At 55.6% G+C, this 18374-nt stretch overlaps 1 protein-coding gene across 1 annotated transcript in view; it reads left to right on the top strand.

The window, feature by feature from the left end:
- The first annotated feature begins 5725 nt into the window (after positions 1 to 5725).
- Positions 5726 to 18374, top strand: part of LOC112119869 (transmembrane protein 150A-like) — a 35758-nt gene continuing 23109 nt past the window's right edge. The window contains exons 1-2 of the mRNA XM_024218746.2: positions 5726 to 6006; positions 12371 to 12418. Coding sequence (XP_024074514.1) covers positions 5942 to 6006; positions 12371 to 12418 — 113 coding nt within the window. The 5' untranslated portion in view covers positions 5726 to 5941. The remainder of the gene's footprint in view (positions 6007 to 12370; positions 12419 to 18374) is intronic.

The following is an 18374-nucleotide window of genomic DNA, read 5'->3' as shown; positions in this document are numbered from 1 at the left end:
GGGACAGGTAGGGGGTAGAGTCCTAGGGGGCCAGTTAGGATGGGGGGAGGGTCTCAGGAGGGGGCAGTCAGGGGACAAGAGGCAGGGAGGCTTAGGTAGGGGGTGGAGTCCTGGGGGGCAGTTAGGGGCAGGGGTCCCAGGAGGGGGCAGTCAGGGGACAAGGAGCAGGGGGAGGGTTGGGGGTTCTGAGGGGGGGAAGTGGGAGGGGCAGGGGCGGGGCTAGGGCAGGACAGGGGCGGGGCTCCTCCCGTCCTCTTTTTTGCTTGCTGGATTATGGTAACCCTACCATAAAGCTCCTCCTGGCCTCTTGCTAGTGTGCAGCTGTTCACAGCCCGTGCTGAGGTCGTGAACAGGTGCCAGTGATGCCAGCCCTGCGATGTCTCCGCACAAAGCCTGGCTGCTCTGACTGCAGCCATCCCCTTCCCCTGAGGAGAGCCCAGCACTGCTCAGAGAGGGGTCCTGGCTTCATGTCCCCCGGCTTGGAGTCTGCTGGGGCATAAAAGAGTGTGGCTTCCTGCAGGGTCCTAGAGTTTCCATGTGTCCAGAAGGACATTGTGTTTCCCTGTAGTTTCTGCCCCTTTATGGATCTTCTCCTAAGTGTTGCAGTGTGCTGAGACCTGTGCAGGACACAGCCCCAGTTCCCGCCCCAAGGCCCTTGGAATGGAAAAGATGGACATAGATCAAGTAAGAGCACCTCCCGAAAAGAGTGCTTAAAACAGTGTGCTGGGCTGACTTTAATTGGAGGGCGAAGGCCTAAATGCCTAGTCATGGGAGACATTGCCTTGGTAGCCCTTGTGGGCCTCCTGGAATGGTACCAGGAAGGGAGCCTTGTGCATTGGGATTTGAAGGGCCAATTACCAAATTCTGCTGCTGCTGCTTTTATGGCAGGCCTAAAAATCCATCCTTCCCTCTCCCATCCCTCCTACTAAGACTCTGGGCTATTCCTCAGTCACCTTCGCTGCTGTCAGCTCGTCCTCTCCCCTCCAGTGCCACCACAATCATCTTCCTTTCCCATCACTGACTTGTCACGCCCTTATTTGCATCCCTCCACTGGCTCCCCAACACCTTCCATATCAAGTTCCAGCTTCTGGTCTCCTGCCTGCCCCTCTGTTCTCATGTCCTTTCCCCAAACTCCTCTTTATAACCTTCTGTCCAATGTAGATTGCTTGAAGTTTACAATCTTACAGCATCTTGGCTTCACTATGTCTACCCTGTGTCCCCGGTGCATTCATTTCACAATGTGAATGCTGGCCAGACAGTGGCATCGCTACATTTTCCCAGCTACTTCATAACTATTTTGTATGGGCACTGCATATTAAACAGGGTAATGCAAACCTGCTTGCTGCTCTGAGGAGCTCTGCATCTTAATTCAGACAATTAGGGAACCAAACAATATTAATGCAAGACAGTTTCACTTCTCCTGTGATCCCAACGTGGAAATTCTGAGTAGCTTTTTTTTTTGTTTAAAGTGTAATTGTTCTACACAAAACAGTTTGATTAAACAGAACTGCAAACTGCGATAGACAATCAACCAACAACTTCCTTTGCTTACAAGAGTTTCACCATCCACACTCCCCATACAAAAAATGTTGTGTGGGAAATCATTCACTGCAACTGCATCTTTTTGGTCTAAACACTGTGGAAGGTTAAGGATCTATTGAAAAGTAATCAGCAGACAGTAACTTCACTGCATCAACTAGCCTGTGCTTATGTGCTAACTTAACTGTAAAAATAAATACATGGCACATGTGAGACTGACGTTATCATGGACAAACAATTCAGTTAAACCTTATTGAATGAGGTGTAATACCTTTGGGGTCCATTGTATTAACAATGTAATTGAGTACATGCTGTTGAGGAGCAGGTTGCTAATGTAATTCCTCCAGTTATTAGCCCTTTGAAGCTGGAGAGGTTCGCATATACTAGTTCAAACTGCATTCTCCAGGGACCAACAGACAAAGAATGGCGTTTCTGATAAATAGCCTGGTTTTAAACAGGCTCAGTCGTCTTCCTGATCCAACAAACAGACAAGGCCCCTGGTCCACAGAGGGGCCTAGTCCTTAGGGAAGGGTTGGCAGGACTGGGCCTAGACCCGTAAAACTGGGTGCTTGTTCTGTGATGAACTTGAAACCACAAGGAAACCCAGGACTGTTCCTACCAGAGCCCATGTTAGGGTTGGGATGATCTCTGGTTATTAGCATGTGTGTAGGTTCTTTTATTATTTTTGTGTTTTCTCTGAAGTGCTTCTACCCTAAGAATAAATAGGGTTCCATTAAAAGAGCTGTGTGGTAATTGGAACTGTGGGCAGTCACTGCTAAATGTCTCTGAAGAGAAAGCAAGTAGAACTGCTGGGGCAGCCTGTCTCTGCTGGGAATAACAGTGAAGGCAGGGAACTGTTCAGCCTGGAGATCCCTTGGTCAGAAGGGCGAGGGATGTCTCCATGCAAGAGAGGTGACAGCCAGGGGAGTTGGGAGCCTAGCATGGGTGCCTTTGCTGAACCATAGAGGGGAAATACAGGTGCAGTTGCCCTGAACTGTGACAGCACATACATACTGTAGTCACACACAAACAGTAGTGCTATCTACTGCCACTGAGGAGAGGGTGAGTACAGTACAACAATAGGAGCAAACTGTCAGCATATATTTTCAGCTAGGATTGGTTTTTTATTTTTCTTCTTTGCATATGCTTGACAAAGTGTTGCTAAAAAGATCACTAAAAATCACACTTGGGATTTTTTTTTTACCTACTGTTGTTCCATGTAACAATTAAGATGCCTGTAATGGAAGCAACATGAAAAAAAAGTTTGTTTTATCTGTAGATTGACAGCACATCATGTAGTCAGTGTTACTGCTTCACCTGTCTGGATGGGCCTTTCGAACTGCAACAGAAGCAATAAACCCCTCCTAAAACGATAAAACATGGTTGTCAAACCACACACCTGCCCTGTGAACTCAGGGGCAATTGTAGAACCTGAACCTAGTTGGTCACTTTTAAATGAAATCCATGTAAAAAGAAATGGAAGTGTCCCTTTAACTCCAGTGATGTTTAGTCACTGAACTTAGCCAATCTGCTAGAGGGAGGAAAGTTAATACCAAAATTCTAGATGTTACAAGACCAGAAGTGAGCGCTCCTGGATCCATAACTGAGGTCAAATTTTCAAATGTGGTCAGTAGCTCTCACTGCTCAGCCTCCTTGGAACATCTGGCCCCAATCTCTTTCAGACCACCTGTGCGTGCAAACGAAAGCTTTAGCAATCCCAAAGCAGCCTTGTTCGGTTTACACTGTTCTTCCCATTGTTTGTAAATAACCTAATCCCTAACAAAGGATGCTGCATCCATCAGCAGCTGCGTCATTAGCCCTGGAGCCCTACCATACTGGAGTGTATTGTTCTTGGTAGCGCAATAACAATGTGCTATTTGTCTGTGCAGTAGTGCCTGCTGCCAGCAGAGGGGGTTTCAGAGCTATGGTCCATTGTTGGAGACAAACTGCAGCAGGAGCCTTAGCCCAGGGCTCACATAGTAGGTGAAAGACAAGGTGGGTGAGGTACTATCTTCTATTGGACCAACTTCTGTTGGTGAGAGAGACAAGCTTCCAAGCCTCCTCTCTTATCCTGGGAGTGACCGATCTAGCTGCCCCTCCCCTGCGTGCAGTATGGGAAAGATGTTTCAAGAGCACAGTATACTTAGTGCAAACCTCCTTGTGGTTAGTGGTTGACTGCAGGAGATGTTTGGAAAGCCTGGGAACGCAGCTGTGACAGCTAAGGCTGATTTTGCTGTTTGGGACCATACACTCCATGGACTTCAATTAAACGGCCTGTGGTTACGTTCAACTGTGGGAGACCCATGGAGACTATGACTCTCAGCATGCATTACTCTGATTCAAGTAGCCTCCATCCTAAAGGTGTACTGCCCCAGGGAAGCTGTAGCCGGAGCTTGAGGTATCTCAATGGAAATTAAATCCTGCAATTGACTCAGCGTTGGCAGTTCACTTGAAGCCAGCAGGCCACTAGTGAAGCCATCCCTTGGCCAGGGGGTAGGTGCCTCTGTAGTGGGTGGCTTCTCCTACGCTGGCCTGGCCTGGGCTCTGGGAAGAAGGTTTCTTAGCCACTTGTTGCCAGCTACACAATGTAGAATGCCAACTACTCCTGTGTGCAGCGGTGGTGTATCCTTGTTGCCCAGGATAAAAGAGAGACAAGGTGGGTAATAAAAGATACTATCTCCCCCACCTTCACTCTCCAATGCTTTGCTATGTGGCCAGGAGTCTGACTACCAGCTTTGGCTCCCACCTTCACCACAGCCATGACTGGCTCTTCCGCTGTCAGCTTGGGCAGGTCCGTTCCCCCACCTATCAAAAAGAGGAAATTCCCTCAGTGACAGGGGTGTTAGGGACTACTTCAGTGAGCATCTGAGCAGCTCCCATAGAAGAGGGTATTTGGGCTGATGGGACATTTATGGACTCAGGAGTGCCCCAGGGTCACACGTGCAGCTCTCACGCCCTTGACATCTACTCACCACAGCATGGAGCAGAGAGCAGTTTCCAGCTCCAAGGCGGAAAGGCTGGGTGTAGTGACTCCGGCTCCCACCAGACACAGCTGTAGCCAGAGGTGAGGACTGATAGAAATGGAGCACTGCAGGCTGAGACTTGGAAGGGAAGGTGCACCTGGTGAGCGAACAGGGTTTCCCAGCCGGCTTGCAGAGTAGCCAGCAGGGTTGAGTTTAACTCCCAGGCAGGAAAGCCTACAAGCTCCTGGACCTGGGTGCAGCTCTGGACAGTAGGAGCTGCCACGCAGGCTTCCACAAACAAACCCTTCCGGGCCTTGCTGCTATTCACAGCGGTGGTGTTACAAGTAGCTGCTCTTATCTCCACCTTTCTGAAGGAGCTGGTACTAGAGCCCTTCTCCCCCACCCTGTCTCCTTAGGGCTTGAGAGCTGCTTTGTCTGAAGGTAACTACCGGTCAGGGCCAGGCCCTGGTAGAAACGCTGGCCGAGGGCCGCAATGCAGGCCCTGCCGCCAGGGGCGCTGTTTCTACTCAAGCCAGAAGCTGGGCAAGAGAAGAGCCCAGCTGCTGAGCGGGAGTAGGGTGACCAGACGCTCCGATCTGTCGGCGTTTGTCCGATATTTCGCGGTATTTTTTTTTTTTTTGCTCCGCCGGCGGACCTCCCCCCGTCCCGATATTTTCTTCCTCTCATCTGGTCACCCTAAGTGGGAGACAGACAAAGGGCCCTGCCTACAGCTGCTGGAGGGAGCCGGCTCCCTGTCGCTCTAACTTGCTCAGACTTGGGCCCCCTCCAGCAGCTCCATCCCCCGCAGCTGGCTTGCTGTGAGCGCTGGGCCGGTCGGCGGGGACCCCGGCCCTGCCTGCAGTGCACTGGAGAGGGAGTGCTTGGACAGTGCTCGGGGGTCAGTGGTTACATACCACGTCCCTCCTGGGGCAGAAGCCAGAGCAGCCGCAGGTCCCTCTCTAGGGCAGTGACTTTGCAGGGCCCATGCTAGGTACCCCCGGCCCAGAGCCAACGAGGGGCCCCACCCGGAGAGGGCCCCAGGGTTCCTGACAAGGTGGAGCTTGCCTGGCTAGGGGGACCCGGCCTGCCCCGCGGGGGAAGCGCCCCGGGCTCCCCGGCCGGCGCCGCGCACACTTGCCTGCTGGGGCAGGGGCGGGGCCGTCCCGAGCCGGGGTCGCTCCTCCCGCCGGCCCAGAGCTTGCTGCTCGCTGGGGAAGTGGAGTTCGACTCGGGCGGGCTCTAGCGCTCCCGCTGATCGCGCCCCGCTCCCGGCCGGGTCCCTGAGGCCGGGCACACGGGCAGCCCCGTCCCGCTTCTGCGCCGGGCCGGGCCGCCGATGGGGAGGCTGATTCTGGGCGAGCTTCGGACGAGCAGCCCCCGGGGAGCCCCGCCTGGACCCCGGCCCGCGCCCCGGCCGCTGCTGGCTGCCCGGGACCAGAATGCCCGCCTGGGGGATCCTGCCCGTCACCCTGCCCACCGTCACCATCACCGGCATGTGGATCGTGTAAGTACTGGGCTGGGGGGCGCTAGGGAGCGCGGACACCGGAGCCCAGCCCGGGGCGGCGACCCCTTATCGCTGTCCCCATGGGGCTCTGGGCTCCGGGCAGCGATTCCCCAGTATCTGCACCTAGTGAGCCCTGTCCAGCGATTTCCCCCATCACTGCCCCCTTGGGGGCCCTGGGCTCCGGGCAGCAATTCTCCCCTCTCCCCTAGTGAGCCTCGTCCAGCGATCCCCCCCATCACTGCCTTGGGCTCTGGGCAGCGATTCCCCCCATCACTGACCCCATCCGGGCTCAGGGCAGCGATTCTCCCCTATCATTGTCTGGTGATTCCTCCCCCATCACTGCACCCTATGGGGGCCCTGGGGAGCAATTCTCTCCTCCACCCCCCTATCACTGCCTCCTAGCGAGCCCTGTCCAGCGATTACCCCCCATCGCTGCCCCCATGGGGCCCTAGGCAGCGATTTCCTCCCCCCCCATCACTGCCTGGTGATCCCCCCATCACTGCCTCCATGGGGGCCCTAGGCTCTGGGCAGTAATTTCCCCCACACACACACTGCCTGTTGATCCTCCCCCATCACTGCCCCCCAGTGGGCCCTAGGCAGCAGTCATCCCATCACTGCCCCCCATGGGTGCTCAGTGCCAACTGAGGTCTCTGGGAAAGCTACAGGTGGGACACCATCCTGCAAATCGGGCTGGGCTAGGGGAGCCTCGAGGCAGGTGGGCTGGAGGGGAAGAGGTGGGTGGATTGGAAGGGCTGATGAAGAGATGGGCGGAGGGCTTATGCTCCTTTCAGTGTCTTAGCTGGACAGCACAGCTCAAGGCTCTGGGTCACCTTGTCAGGGGGTTGCGTGGGCTAGGGGAGATGTCAGTGTCTCGGACTCGCCAGCCCTGTAGCAGCAGATGCTGAAGGTTCGATGTACCCACACCTTGTGCCTGCTGTGGGTTGTGCCAGTAGGAATTACAGATGGAGAATACCTCTTTAAATCAGCCCTCTCTCCTCCCCCAGGCAGGACTAGTCACTGCCGTGAACTTCCCAGGATTCTTGCCAAGGCGAATTTGAAAGGTCCCAGGCGATGGGTCTTTCGCCTCTTCCCAAGGGAGGATTCCCAAAGGATAACATGTCTCATTGCCAGGAATTTTTCTCTTGAGCGAAGCCAAGCCTTCCCCTTTCCTAGTTTAATTGAGCCAAGCTCCCTTTACACCCTGTTCGCTGCACTAAGTAATTCCAGTAATTCCACTTCTTCTCGCCTCCGTACTCCCCTCCCGTACTTTCAGACTTCAATCACCCTCCCTAGTGGCTCTGCCAAGCCAGACGTGTTTAATCCCTTCTCCTGAATCCATTGCTCCAGCTCATTTTTACTGCTCTTCTCTGAGCTCCCTGCAAATGGGTCAGTGTCTTTCCGGTGCCCAGAACTGAAAGGTGTGTTCTGGGCGTGGTCATCCTGAAGCCAGACGCTGACTGTCGCCTCCCTGCTCGGTTACCAGTCAAGGATGCTTTGATCTCTCTTGCTGTCCAGCTCATCTAATCTGCTGTCCTGTGTCACGCCTCAGCTTCTCCCCAACTCTCCTGCTTCCCCCTCCCACCCCCCATGTGAAGTTGAATCACAGTTTATTTGCCCATGTTTCTAATCTCCAAGTCTCTCGGTGGTGTCTGGTGTCGTCTCTTTGTCTTCGTTGGGGCTCCTGATTTCCCGTCCTCCCCAACCATTAGCTCAGTAGCTGCCTTGTGCTGAAGCTGTGGAATCAAACAGGCCACTTCCCAGTTGCCTTTTATCATTACCCATTGTTGGAGCCTTTCAGCCCCCGTGACCCTGCTGGTATTGGAGCCACTCTGAATTAACGCTGAATTAACTCTGTCTCAAATGCTCTGGGTTCCTGGGAGCCCTGGCAGCTTTGTGGATTGATGCAAAGTTGAAGAAAATGCAGCAAACTCCAGAGTGAGGATAATGAACCCCCTGCCCCCATCTGGAAACTGAAGTGAGGTTTCAGGTGTGTGGTGTGGTGTCTTTATCTTCCTTTGTTGCAGCTGGACAGGAGACAGGATTACTGGGCTAGATGGACTGTTGGTCCGATCCGGTCTGGCAATGCCTAGGTTCCTACATCACTGTGCTTTAAGTGACTTGCCATGGATAAAGCTGCTTCCTGTACACGCTACTGAATTCAGGCATCTGGCTAGCTGAGACGACCAACACATAGCGTCTCGGAGTTCTCTGACTTCTGCAGTGCTGCTACACTAGAATTGTATTAATAATCCTAGTCCAATCCAGAAGTGCAATATCCAAAACTGGATCCTGTGGGGCCTTTCCGGCCAGGCCAATTGACCTGACCCGTATTGAAGACAGGAGAGAGATGTGCAGTGTTCTCAGTTCCTTACACATCCTCCCCCTGATATGCATCCACAGCCTGGTGTGTTCACCTAGGACCTCTGCATGCCTCCACCCACAGCCTCTCCTGTAGGGGCTCAGGTGTCATCCATGGGCTGCTGGCTTCCTAGCCCTATAAAACAGTGTGGATCTGGTCAGTAACGACGCTAGTGCATCAGTCACCCTGCCTAAGTGACCCTTGTAAATAAGCTAAGCCTCCAATGAATGTTGCCTGGTGAAGGGTCTTCAGTGCCATTCACCTGCCCATATGTATAAGAGGGGACAACGTAGTTCCTCCCACCCACAGCACTGCCCAGCTGGCTGCTGCTGAAACTGATAGGAAAGGGGAGGCTGCAGCTCTTGCTCTTGGCAGTAAGTGTCAACCTGGGGCCTTCGCTGCCCAAGGCTGCTCCTACTGTGGACAAACAGCCCCTGGGTGCTGAGCAGACCTGTTTCTCGTGTGGCTCCAGCCTCAGGGCTGCTGATTACTCCGGCCAGCCCTGCAGATCCAGCGCAGGTGAGAGCACGAGATCTGGAGGCATGTCTGATTCCTGCATCGCTGGCAGAACCTTGTCCCGGCGATGCGGGGAGCACGGAGCCTGGGGGCTGGTGGTGGTTTGCAGAGCCCAGGGGGAGTTTTCAGCGCTGGGATGTCATGGCCCTGTGAACTGGGCCCAGGTGGCCTGGAGCCACTGAGAGTATGTGTGAACTCCAGCCGGGCATGTGGGATTGCAGCAAGTGTGGACGTACCTCAGCTAGCTAGGATCTAGCTAGATCTACTCGCTGGAGTAACAGTGGCAGTGTCTGCCCCTTGTGACTCAGGAGTAATGATCAGCTTCACTGCTATCATTCCTGGAGCTAGCTTTGGTCTGGCTAGTTGAAAGCCAGCTCAGGTATGTCTGCCGATTGCAGTGCAGACGGACCCGTGGAGAGGACTCCCCAATGGCACCTTGACAGCCCCTCTTCAGGGCAGAGCCTTACCTGGAGTCCTCTCTGGAGAGCTCCCTTGAGGCTCCCTTTCTCCAAGCCCTTCCCTCAGATGTGCGTAGTCCCTGGCTGTGTCCTCAGGGCTGATTCTCATGGGCCAAATACCCCCAGAGGAGCTGTCTTGGCTAAAGCTGCCTCTGGCTGCTGTAGCAACCGCTGTACCCGGAGGGTCATAGAAGGGGAGCAGAAATGCATTGAGTGCTGCTCTCTCCAGGTGGCTTCAGCACCGTGCAGTGACGGTGGCTTCCACGCCTGACGGGGTCGCTGTGCTGATCGGAAGAAGCCCTCGAAATGCCAATGCCACAGATGCCCCGGGATGGGAAAATCCAGCCAGGTCCTCTGCACCTCTGGCATTGTCACCTGTCACGCTGAGCTGGCTGCTCCGCTGACAGACCCCAGCTTGTGCACATCAGAGAGCCCGGCAGAGGAACAGGACAGGAAGCTCCTGTGGGAGAGCAAGGCGGGGGTGTGTGTGTGATATAAAGAAACTGGAGGAGAAACGGCGGTTTGTGCGCTGGAGGGGCAGGGCCGGAAGGTCTGGGTGATCTGCCTGCTTAGTTACACTACCCCAGCTGGGCTCATGGTGGGTGCATTGGGATGAGCTGCTGAGGATGCCTGTTCTGGGAGCAGGGAGGGAGTTAGCGGGGTGCTAAGAGTTAACAGCAGCCCCTGGGAAGGGAGAGCAGGACCTGGGGCGAGGTTGGGACCCTGTAGCCCTATGGAATTGCACCTCAAGTGAGGTATGCCAGGCAGCGGTGCCCTGCCTGTGGGTGTCCCAGCAGTGCTGCCCTCAGGCCTGGCTGTCTGTACAACGCCCCTAGTACCCTGGGATGTTACGTGGCCACCGTGGTAACTAGAGAGGTTTCTTACTGGTGCTTGTGCCTATTTTTAACGGGTGTTGGTCATCGTTAGCGTCAGCAGCTGCCCACAATTGGAGCCAGCCCAGGGCAGGATCCGCCCGATGCTCTAGGGCCAGCCAAGCACCAAGCTGCCCTTCTCGAAGCGGGAACTGGTGCAGAAGGGTCAGCGCAAAGAGATCGTGGAGAACCACCAGCCCCCCCCCGCCCAGGGCCTTGGAGCATGTTAGACGCTAACCATTAGGCCTTGTGCATTCCGGGAAGCATTAACCATTCTGCAGCTGCATACTGAGGCTAAGTGATTATCCCAAGATCCCTCAGAGTTGGTAAGAGAGTAGGAGACCTAAGCCCTGGTCCCCTGCGCTGGTCACTAGTGCGCTACCCTTGGGAGACCCTGATCCTGCATCTTTGTGCCCCCAACATCAGCAGGCGTTGGGAATGCACAAGGACTGCGGGCCTGCGCCCTAGCGCCTCCAAGAGGCCAGTGAGGAGTAGCACAGCCTTGAGCAGCATTGGGCCCAGTGCCTGCTTGTCTGACTGTTCAGTCTCTCCAGCATCCCGGCCTCTCCCTGGGAAAGGCACATGAAACAAGCTGCCCACCTGTCCCTCCTGGGCAACCCTCTTAGACTCATCACTGTAACTGGGCTTGGCTACCTTGGCAGCCACTGAGTTCTGAGTGATTGACACTCCTGCCTTTAATGAGCCGCGTGGCTAATTTGTGATCCAAGCCCAGCTGCCCAGCGCTGTCAGGCAGCCAGCCCTGGATCCCAAGGGGCAGCCATCTGTAAATGCATCTTGACGTGCCTGTGAATGAATCCTCTCTCTCCCTGTGTTTGTGGGTGTCACCGAGGTGCGGGAGGGTGTGTTTGGAGGACTGGACTGTGCATGTGAGAGGGACACACTGAGCCCTTTCCCTAGAGGAGTCTGGCTGGCTGAAACAGCCGGAGATTCCTGCTTTGGGCAGGCGGCTGGAGCGCTAGGGCCTGGAGGTTCCATGGCAGTGGGGGAGCGACGCTCGGCCCGGAGGAGGCGGCGGACAGCATGGGGTCAGAGGGAGAATGTGTTTGGGTGTGTGCCAGCTGCTGCCAGGAGATGCCCCTTGGTGCTTGGGAAACAGTCTAGACCGAGGTCGGGGAGCGACTGTGCAAAAAGGGCAGAGAACCCTGGGGGCTGCACGAGATGGAGAGTTTTGCTCCCCAATCCAGTCTGCAGGGAATGGAGGGGATTTGCCCCTGGAAATGAAGGGGGCCAGGAGGATCTCAGGGGAAAGAGACAGAAATGCTGGGGAGAGCACAAGCCCTGGTGAGTGGGTGTGTTGTGGAGGGCAAGGCTGGGGAGAACGCTGCTGGGGTACCAGAGATTCCTGGGGGCTGGGAGAGGAGGGTCCCTGTGCCGCTCTGGGGGATCTGGATGGCAGTAGGGATCGGCACCCCTCTGCTAGAACTCTCCTATTCAGCACCACAGTGGCTAGACTAGACTCTGCTTTCCGGGGCTTTCCATGGTCCTCCTGCAACAGGGAAATGCAGCAGTGATGGTTTGGCGGGTGATAAACGGCAGGTGAGACCATTGGGTGGCTCTAAGGGTAGCTGTGCAGGCTCCTTGCTGCAGCCAGGGAGATGCTGTGACCAGATACCGATTCAGGTGCTCTGGCCAGGCGTCCCCACCCTGGGGCATACAGCTGAGATCAGGTTCTCCCTGGCCTGTTCCTCTGCTGCTCAGTGAATTCGAGCTGATGTCGTCCAGCCTAGTTATTACAGTGCTGCCCTCTCCTAACACCCGTCGGGAGTGACACACTGACCTGCATGGAGGGTGATCCTCTTAACGTAGCAATCCCCCTCCCCACTGAAGGTCCTAGGGGCAGTGGGAATCAATCCGAGCTCTTCATGGATCCAGCCCTCTTCCCTCAGTCTCGATCAATAGGCTGCGTAAACCTCGGCTGGGAGCGTGGGGTCACTCTCCGAGCTAGAGCATTCCAGTGCCGCTCAGTTGCTCTGGGAGACGCTACCAGAGGCTGCCTGTGGCTGCTGCCCTGAGTCTGTGCATCTCCCTGAGGAAGTGCTGCTGGGGGTGTGGCGTGATGGGCTGGAAGGGGCATGGGTGGGGTGATCTAGCGAGGATCGAAGATTGAACTAACCCAGGCATTCTTCTCTCTCCTATAGGTATGCCATGGCGCTCTCCAACAACCACATCTGCCCAGTCCACAACTGGTAAGTAGCCCTGGTGGGATGGGACCTTTGTTGGCTGGGAAGGGGGTCCCCACCAACTGGCTGCGGAGCCTGTCGTGGCAGGTCCTTCGCTGAGCAGGGCGGAAAGGCCTGTGCTGGCACTGAGACACAAGGCCATGCGGGCAGGGCCGGCGCAACCCATTAGGCAACCTAGGCGGTCGCCTAGCGTGCTAACATTTGGGGGGCGGCGACCGCGGTGGCCGGATCTTCGGCCGCCCTGGTCGTCATCGGCATTTCGGGGGCGGGACCTTCCGCCGCCTAGGGCGGCAAAAAAGCTGGTGGCGCTCCTGCATGCGGGCAGGTGTGTGGGAGGGTGTGGCGACACAGTACCTCTCCCCACGGCCTAGCTGCTGGGGGTTGGGCTGAGGTCAGTGACCCAGCCCGCACACAGGCATTCTGTCTCCGACCTAGTTCCGGCCAAGGCTGGCCTTGCCCAGCAAATCAAAGGGAAAGCGGTTGCTGATCAGGTTAGACGGGTGATGGGGAAACTCCAGGTCCTTCTTGGTCCTTGTCATTTCGTGTGGATCAGCTCCTGTTTCCCAGAGCTGGCCCCAAATACCAGCATCGCAGCCTGGTGGTGGAGTAGTGTGGGGGGGCTGCTAGGGCTGGAGGCTGGTGTCCTGTTGATTGCGGGGCCCAGTATGTTCCCCTCCATGGCATGTCTCCACAGAGGGCCTGTTCCCCACATCCAGACCCTGATTGTCCTTTAGACCTGGCTCCGGGTCGCTAAGGTCCTCTGTTCACCAATATGCCCCACCCCAGGTCCTCTGACTCTGGGAGGTGGGGTAGGATGAGGGGGGATTGGTGAATTGTTCACATGCTGGGCAGAGACAGGCTGTAGAGAAGCCAGAGCCCGATGGGTTACAATCCTAACCAGTCTTAGCAGCTAAGCAGGGTCAGGCCCAGGCAGTACATGGATGGGGGATCTCCAGCAAAGGCCTATGTTCAGCAGCAGGTAGTGTTGCTGACTCAGGAGGTGGCCCTCTTCAGCTGTGGTATTGAAGCCATGCTCCAGCATGGCGCTAGGGGGCGCTGTGTTGTAGGGTGTTATTTTGGGGGTCTTGGCCTGCTACACTCCACCTCCCCCTGCCATTGCAATGAAACGTGGTACACGTCACTTCCTCCCCTGACCTGCGGGGCGGCGCCGCCCCTTGCTGTGAAACAGTCACCTGCTGTGGCTCATTGGCAGGGCAAGGCAAGCCTGGCTTAGAGCTCATTCATTAAGGGCTTAGTCCTGCAAACCTTTCCGCCCTTGAGTAACCTGATTGGTGTCAGCAGGCCCACTGGCTTCAAGGGAGCTGCCGATATGAGTAAAGCTAGTCACGTGTGTTAGGAGCCTGCAGGATGAGCCTCGAGCGTTCAAAGCCCTTTAGGATCTGGCCGTGTGACTGGTGCTATATAAAGCCCCCCACCAGAACATGGTCAATATGTGAGTAAGGCGGCTCCAGTAAATAATGTAACCCTTGTTAGAAGGTTTCCACTCAAACCCCCCAGAGCATGAAAAAGTCTGCAAATAAGCAGTTAAGGGAATCGTAGAGGGGTGTGAGTCTCCATGGAAAAGGTTGGAACTCGCTGCTTTGCTCTGTTGAGGCTGAATGTACCCCTCCCCCAACTTTGCCAAAACCAAACCGACCTTGCAGCTTCTCCTGGCAGATCTTAGCAGAGGGTCGACCTTTCTGGAAAGTTATGGACAGATCGGACCAGGTGTCCGGGAGAGGTGGGGATTAGAAAATTGACTCGTTTTTGGACATTTCTCTGAATGGCTTTTGGCTTTGCCGTGTCTCGTAAAGAGCTCAGAGGTAGAAGCGACGGGTTAGTATATTCTGGCTGGTGTACACAGCTCTCGGTGCAAGAAAAAAAAATATACACTGCTATTTCCTGCAGAATATTTTATTTTGTCTTCAGACAAACGCATTTTTCTCCATTGGCTTCATAGCATAAACAGAATGCTGACGATGAGTAATGCTAAAGAACTTGGTTTTAATTTTGAAAAAACAAACCCAAACCTATGCAGGAGAGACTGCTTAGCTCCCCGTCTCTGAGGTTTCATGTCTGGAAAACAGAGCCACATGGAAACGAGAAGGGTCTGAAAAAATGCCAATTCTAATCTTTCCAAAGGGAAGTCCTTTTTAACTCTGTGATTACCAAACAGATTCAGTTGTAACTCACCGGTAAGACAGAGATTGAGCTCTCTAGTACACGGCGGAGTTCTGAGAACCACCAGCCTTTGTTTTTATTTATGCCTAGCAAAGACAACACCTTCTTTTAACTGCGAAACTCAGCCTTAATTATGGAGCTGAGAAGGAGGCCTCCATCTGTAAGGTCAGATGGAATTTTAGGCTGGGAGCCTGGGTCCTAAGGGAACTGGGTGCCAGACACCCTGTGGTTCTGTTGAAATCCCAGCCGTAATGGTCTACTGCCGTCTATCGGGGAGAATCTAAACTGCTTAGCTATGTGACATAGACCTCCAACTCACATGCCTGTGGCCTGTGTTTCTGGAGCTGGAAGACACGGGTTCGAGGCCCGCTGTGCCTATAGAGCCCTGAGTGGGCGGTGTCGGTGCTGCTGGGGTTTGCGGAGCTGTGGCTGTGGTACACGTGTGTGTGAATGCTGGGTGTACGCCCGTATGGGAGGGTGCTTGTGTGTCTGCCAGGGAAGGGCTGGGGGTGGGTGCCCAGGGGGAGCAGGTTGTGCGGCGGATGAGGGGAGTGCCTGAAAGTGTTACAGCGGAAGTCGATCAAAGTGGGAAGTGACCTGATTTCAGATCTTTGTGGGGGTCTGGCGGGCCCTGTCCCAGCTTCCTCCCTCCCTGGCTCCCCCACCCCCCCAAGTCTGGGAGAGAGCTCGGGGGCATGGTCCTGCCTCCAGCTGGAGCCCGTCATGTGGCCTGGCCTGAGGGACAGCCCCGTGCCTCCAAGCTGTTTCCATGCCAGGAGCCCTAGGGTGGCTGGGATCTGCAGGTAAATATCTGCCACACTCAGCTCTCGCTGGGCTGAGGGGAGAGCGGTGCCTCCCTGGGATGGCTGGCAGGCGGAGAGGGAACTGTTAGCTGAGTAAGCAATTGACCAAGGCCCCCTGCCACCTCGCCAGCTCCTGCATTCCTGGCCCATCTCCCAGGGTGCTGTTGTTGCGTTCCCTGGCCAAGCTCGGAGCAGCTCACACATCACTTCTGTCGGACGGTAAGGGAAGAGGCCTGATTCTGCAGCCCTCTGGGACCCTAGGGTGACCAGATGTCCCGATTTTTGGGTCTTTATCTTATATAGACTCCTATTACCCCCCACCCCCCGTCCTGATTTTTCACATTTGCTGTCTGGTCACACTCTGGGACCCCCTGCCCCAATCCAGCCTTAGCCCTGCAGCTCTGAGAGGCAGCTCTGGGGTCAGGAGTACTGGACAGTCTCTGGGAGTCCTGATGTGACAGGCACTCTGCTAAGCCACTCCAGCTCCAGAGGGGCCATTTGCAGAAAGGAGGGCCTGGGGGAGTAGCTGGGGCTCTCTACACTATAGCCTTGTTTCAGGCCATCTGCAGGCAGAGCTGTGCAAATCAGTGGGAATGAACTGCCCTTTGCCCAGCTGGATTTGGCAAGCCTATGCTTTGAGCCTCCCTGCTGGGTGGCAGGGCCCTGGGAGTGAGCACGGAAGAGGCGGTGGAGAGGGCAAAGGCCCACTCTGAGCCGGACAGAGCCAGGAGCCAATCCCCGCAGGCCAGGATCCTGCCTGGTCTCCCAGCCTGTTTGGTACCTGGTTGGGAGACCTGCAGGGCCGGCTCAGGTGATGCAGGAATTGCTGCTGTTTCCTGAGTCAGTACAGAACCAGTGTCCAAACGTGGTACTAGGGGCACTTTCAGCTGGGACCTAAAACCCAGCCGCTTGTCCCTTGTGGACATGAACCCTCCCCTCCCCCCGCCCCTTTTCTGGAGAAATTGGGGTCTCGGCTTTGATAGCTGTGTTCTGTCAACCACCTGCATGGTCACTTGGCCATGGTGGCTTTCTCCACTTTCCATCCTCAATGGCTGTGCAGTGTTGCTGTGTGCTGCTGAACAGCTCTCAGGCTCTGGCCCAGAGGTGGCTGCAGCAGCTCCAGCATGCAGTTTCTGGTGGGTTTGTTGCTGGGTGCTTTGGGAGTCCAGCCGGAAGGACGCTATAGAAATCTGTCATGACCATTTAGCACAGGAGCCGGATGGGGAGCAGCAACCTGGGGTGGGAGGGGGGTGGATCCGCTGGGCCCCGGGGGGCCTGCGAGCAGCCTGAGCAGCGCCACTTCCCCTTGAGACTGGGAGGAGATGTTTTGCCCCGTTCTGTCAGCAGGTGAGGGGAGGGGGCTTTGGGGCAGGTTCCCAGGGCTCTGGGCTGCCAGGAGCCTGGCTGCAGGGGGTTCTGTGCCTTTGCAGCAGGCAGGGGAGAACAGCAGTGCATGTTCAGGGAATTCCTACCCCTCCCTTCCTCTCCCACCCCCGCTGTGCTGGAGCCCTCCCCATCACCCTGTCTGGAGGCCTGGCCAAGCTTTGAGCTTCCTGAAAATCCATGGAGCTCCCTGAGGTAACACTTCTGCCCATCCCCCCACTTCCCCCACAGACCTGCTCTTTCCACCCTGAACAGCCCAGTCTAACCCCATCCCACCCAGACAGATGGGTTCCTGCTCTGTCCCCCACACCTTCCCTCCCCTCCCCACCTCTCCTGCTTTGCCTGGATTAATGAGCCAAGGGTCATAAGTCAGGGTTGTCCAGAGTTCTACTCCCAGCTCTTCCACCAACTCCCTGAGTGACCTTGAGCAAGTCATGTCCATGCTCTGTGACTCAGTTTCTCCATCTGTGCAATGGGGATAATAACACTCTCCTACTGCCAGGGGTGTCGGGAGGGTGAATAATGTCTGTATAATGCTTTGATCATACAAGGGCTGTGTAAGTGTGGAATGTTAGAGGTGTGACTGTCTCTCCCTGCATCCCTTGCTGGTAAGACACATGAATGGCTCCCCTGCAGCCATCTCTGGGCTGGAACGTGTTTCCCTGGGGATGCCAGTCCTTCATCACTCCCTTCTGCACACAACCCTTTACCAAGCTGCCTGCTGCCAACAACCACTGCTGCAGCCAACATCCACAACTGCCAGCACTAGGGGATGGGGGGATAACCTGTTTGAGGGGTATGTGCAGAGGGCAGGAAAGGGCAGAGTTAAGGTTAACATGGATGGGCTGTGGTGTCCAGTAGTTGTGGTAATGGTGGGGTATGCAGGAGGAGAGGGTATGTGCTGTTAGGTGGGTTAACTTTCCGTGTGTGTGTGTGTGTGTGTGTGTGTGTGTACACACATAGCAACCTGAACTGCTTCCCAACAAGATTTGTGTCAATGTAAGCAGTGGTTATTCATCTGAAGCCTTCTCTGGGGTGGAGCATGAGAGCTGTTTCACAGTGACAGTTTTAGGACAGGAAGTGAAGAATGCTACCACATCCAGCTGAACAATCCAGGGAGAACAGAAGCAGCAAGATGTAACCACCCAGGTGGCATTTGGCCAGGTGTGTGGGGTTAATGCCCCAACTCGCCTGGATGCTGCCTAGGCTCTTTACTGTGGGCACTGCCTCCTCGGCATGGGGGCACAACTGATTCCAAGGGAAGAGACCTCGTATAGCCCAGCCTTCCTGCAACTCTGGAAGGTCTCTCCTCCTTGCACTGGCCTGGCCAGCTCTCCTCCGTCCCTAGGGCATGCTGTGAGGGCTCAGTGCTGGTGACTGGCTTGGGCAGATCTGTCTGATGAGAGATGGCAGAGGAGCTGGGGTCCCTGGCTCAGTTCCTGGAGGGGACAGGGCAGCACAGGAGCCCAGAGCCTGCCCAGGTAGGCTTGGATTTGACTCAGAGGACCCAGGGCCTTCTCTGCTCCATGTGTTGTTTTGCCTGCCAAGGCACTGGGGTGAAAGGATTGTTAACAGGTTCTTCAGGACCCGCTGGC

Source organism: Terrapene carolina, unplaced genomic scaffold (genome assembly GCF_002925995.2).
Source record: "Terrapene carolina triunguis isolate 2854851 unplaced genomic scaffold, T_m_triunguis-2.0 Scaffold310, whole genome shotgun sequence".
Classification (NCBI taxonomy): Eukaryota; Metazoa; Chordata; order Testudines; family Emydidae; genus Terrapene; species Terrapene triunguis.
This window is presented reverse-complemented; position numbering and strand designations above follow the sequence as displayed.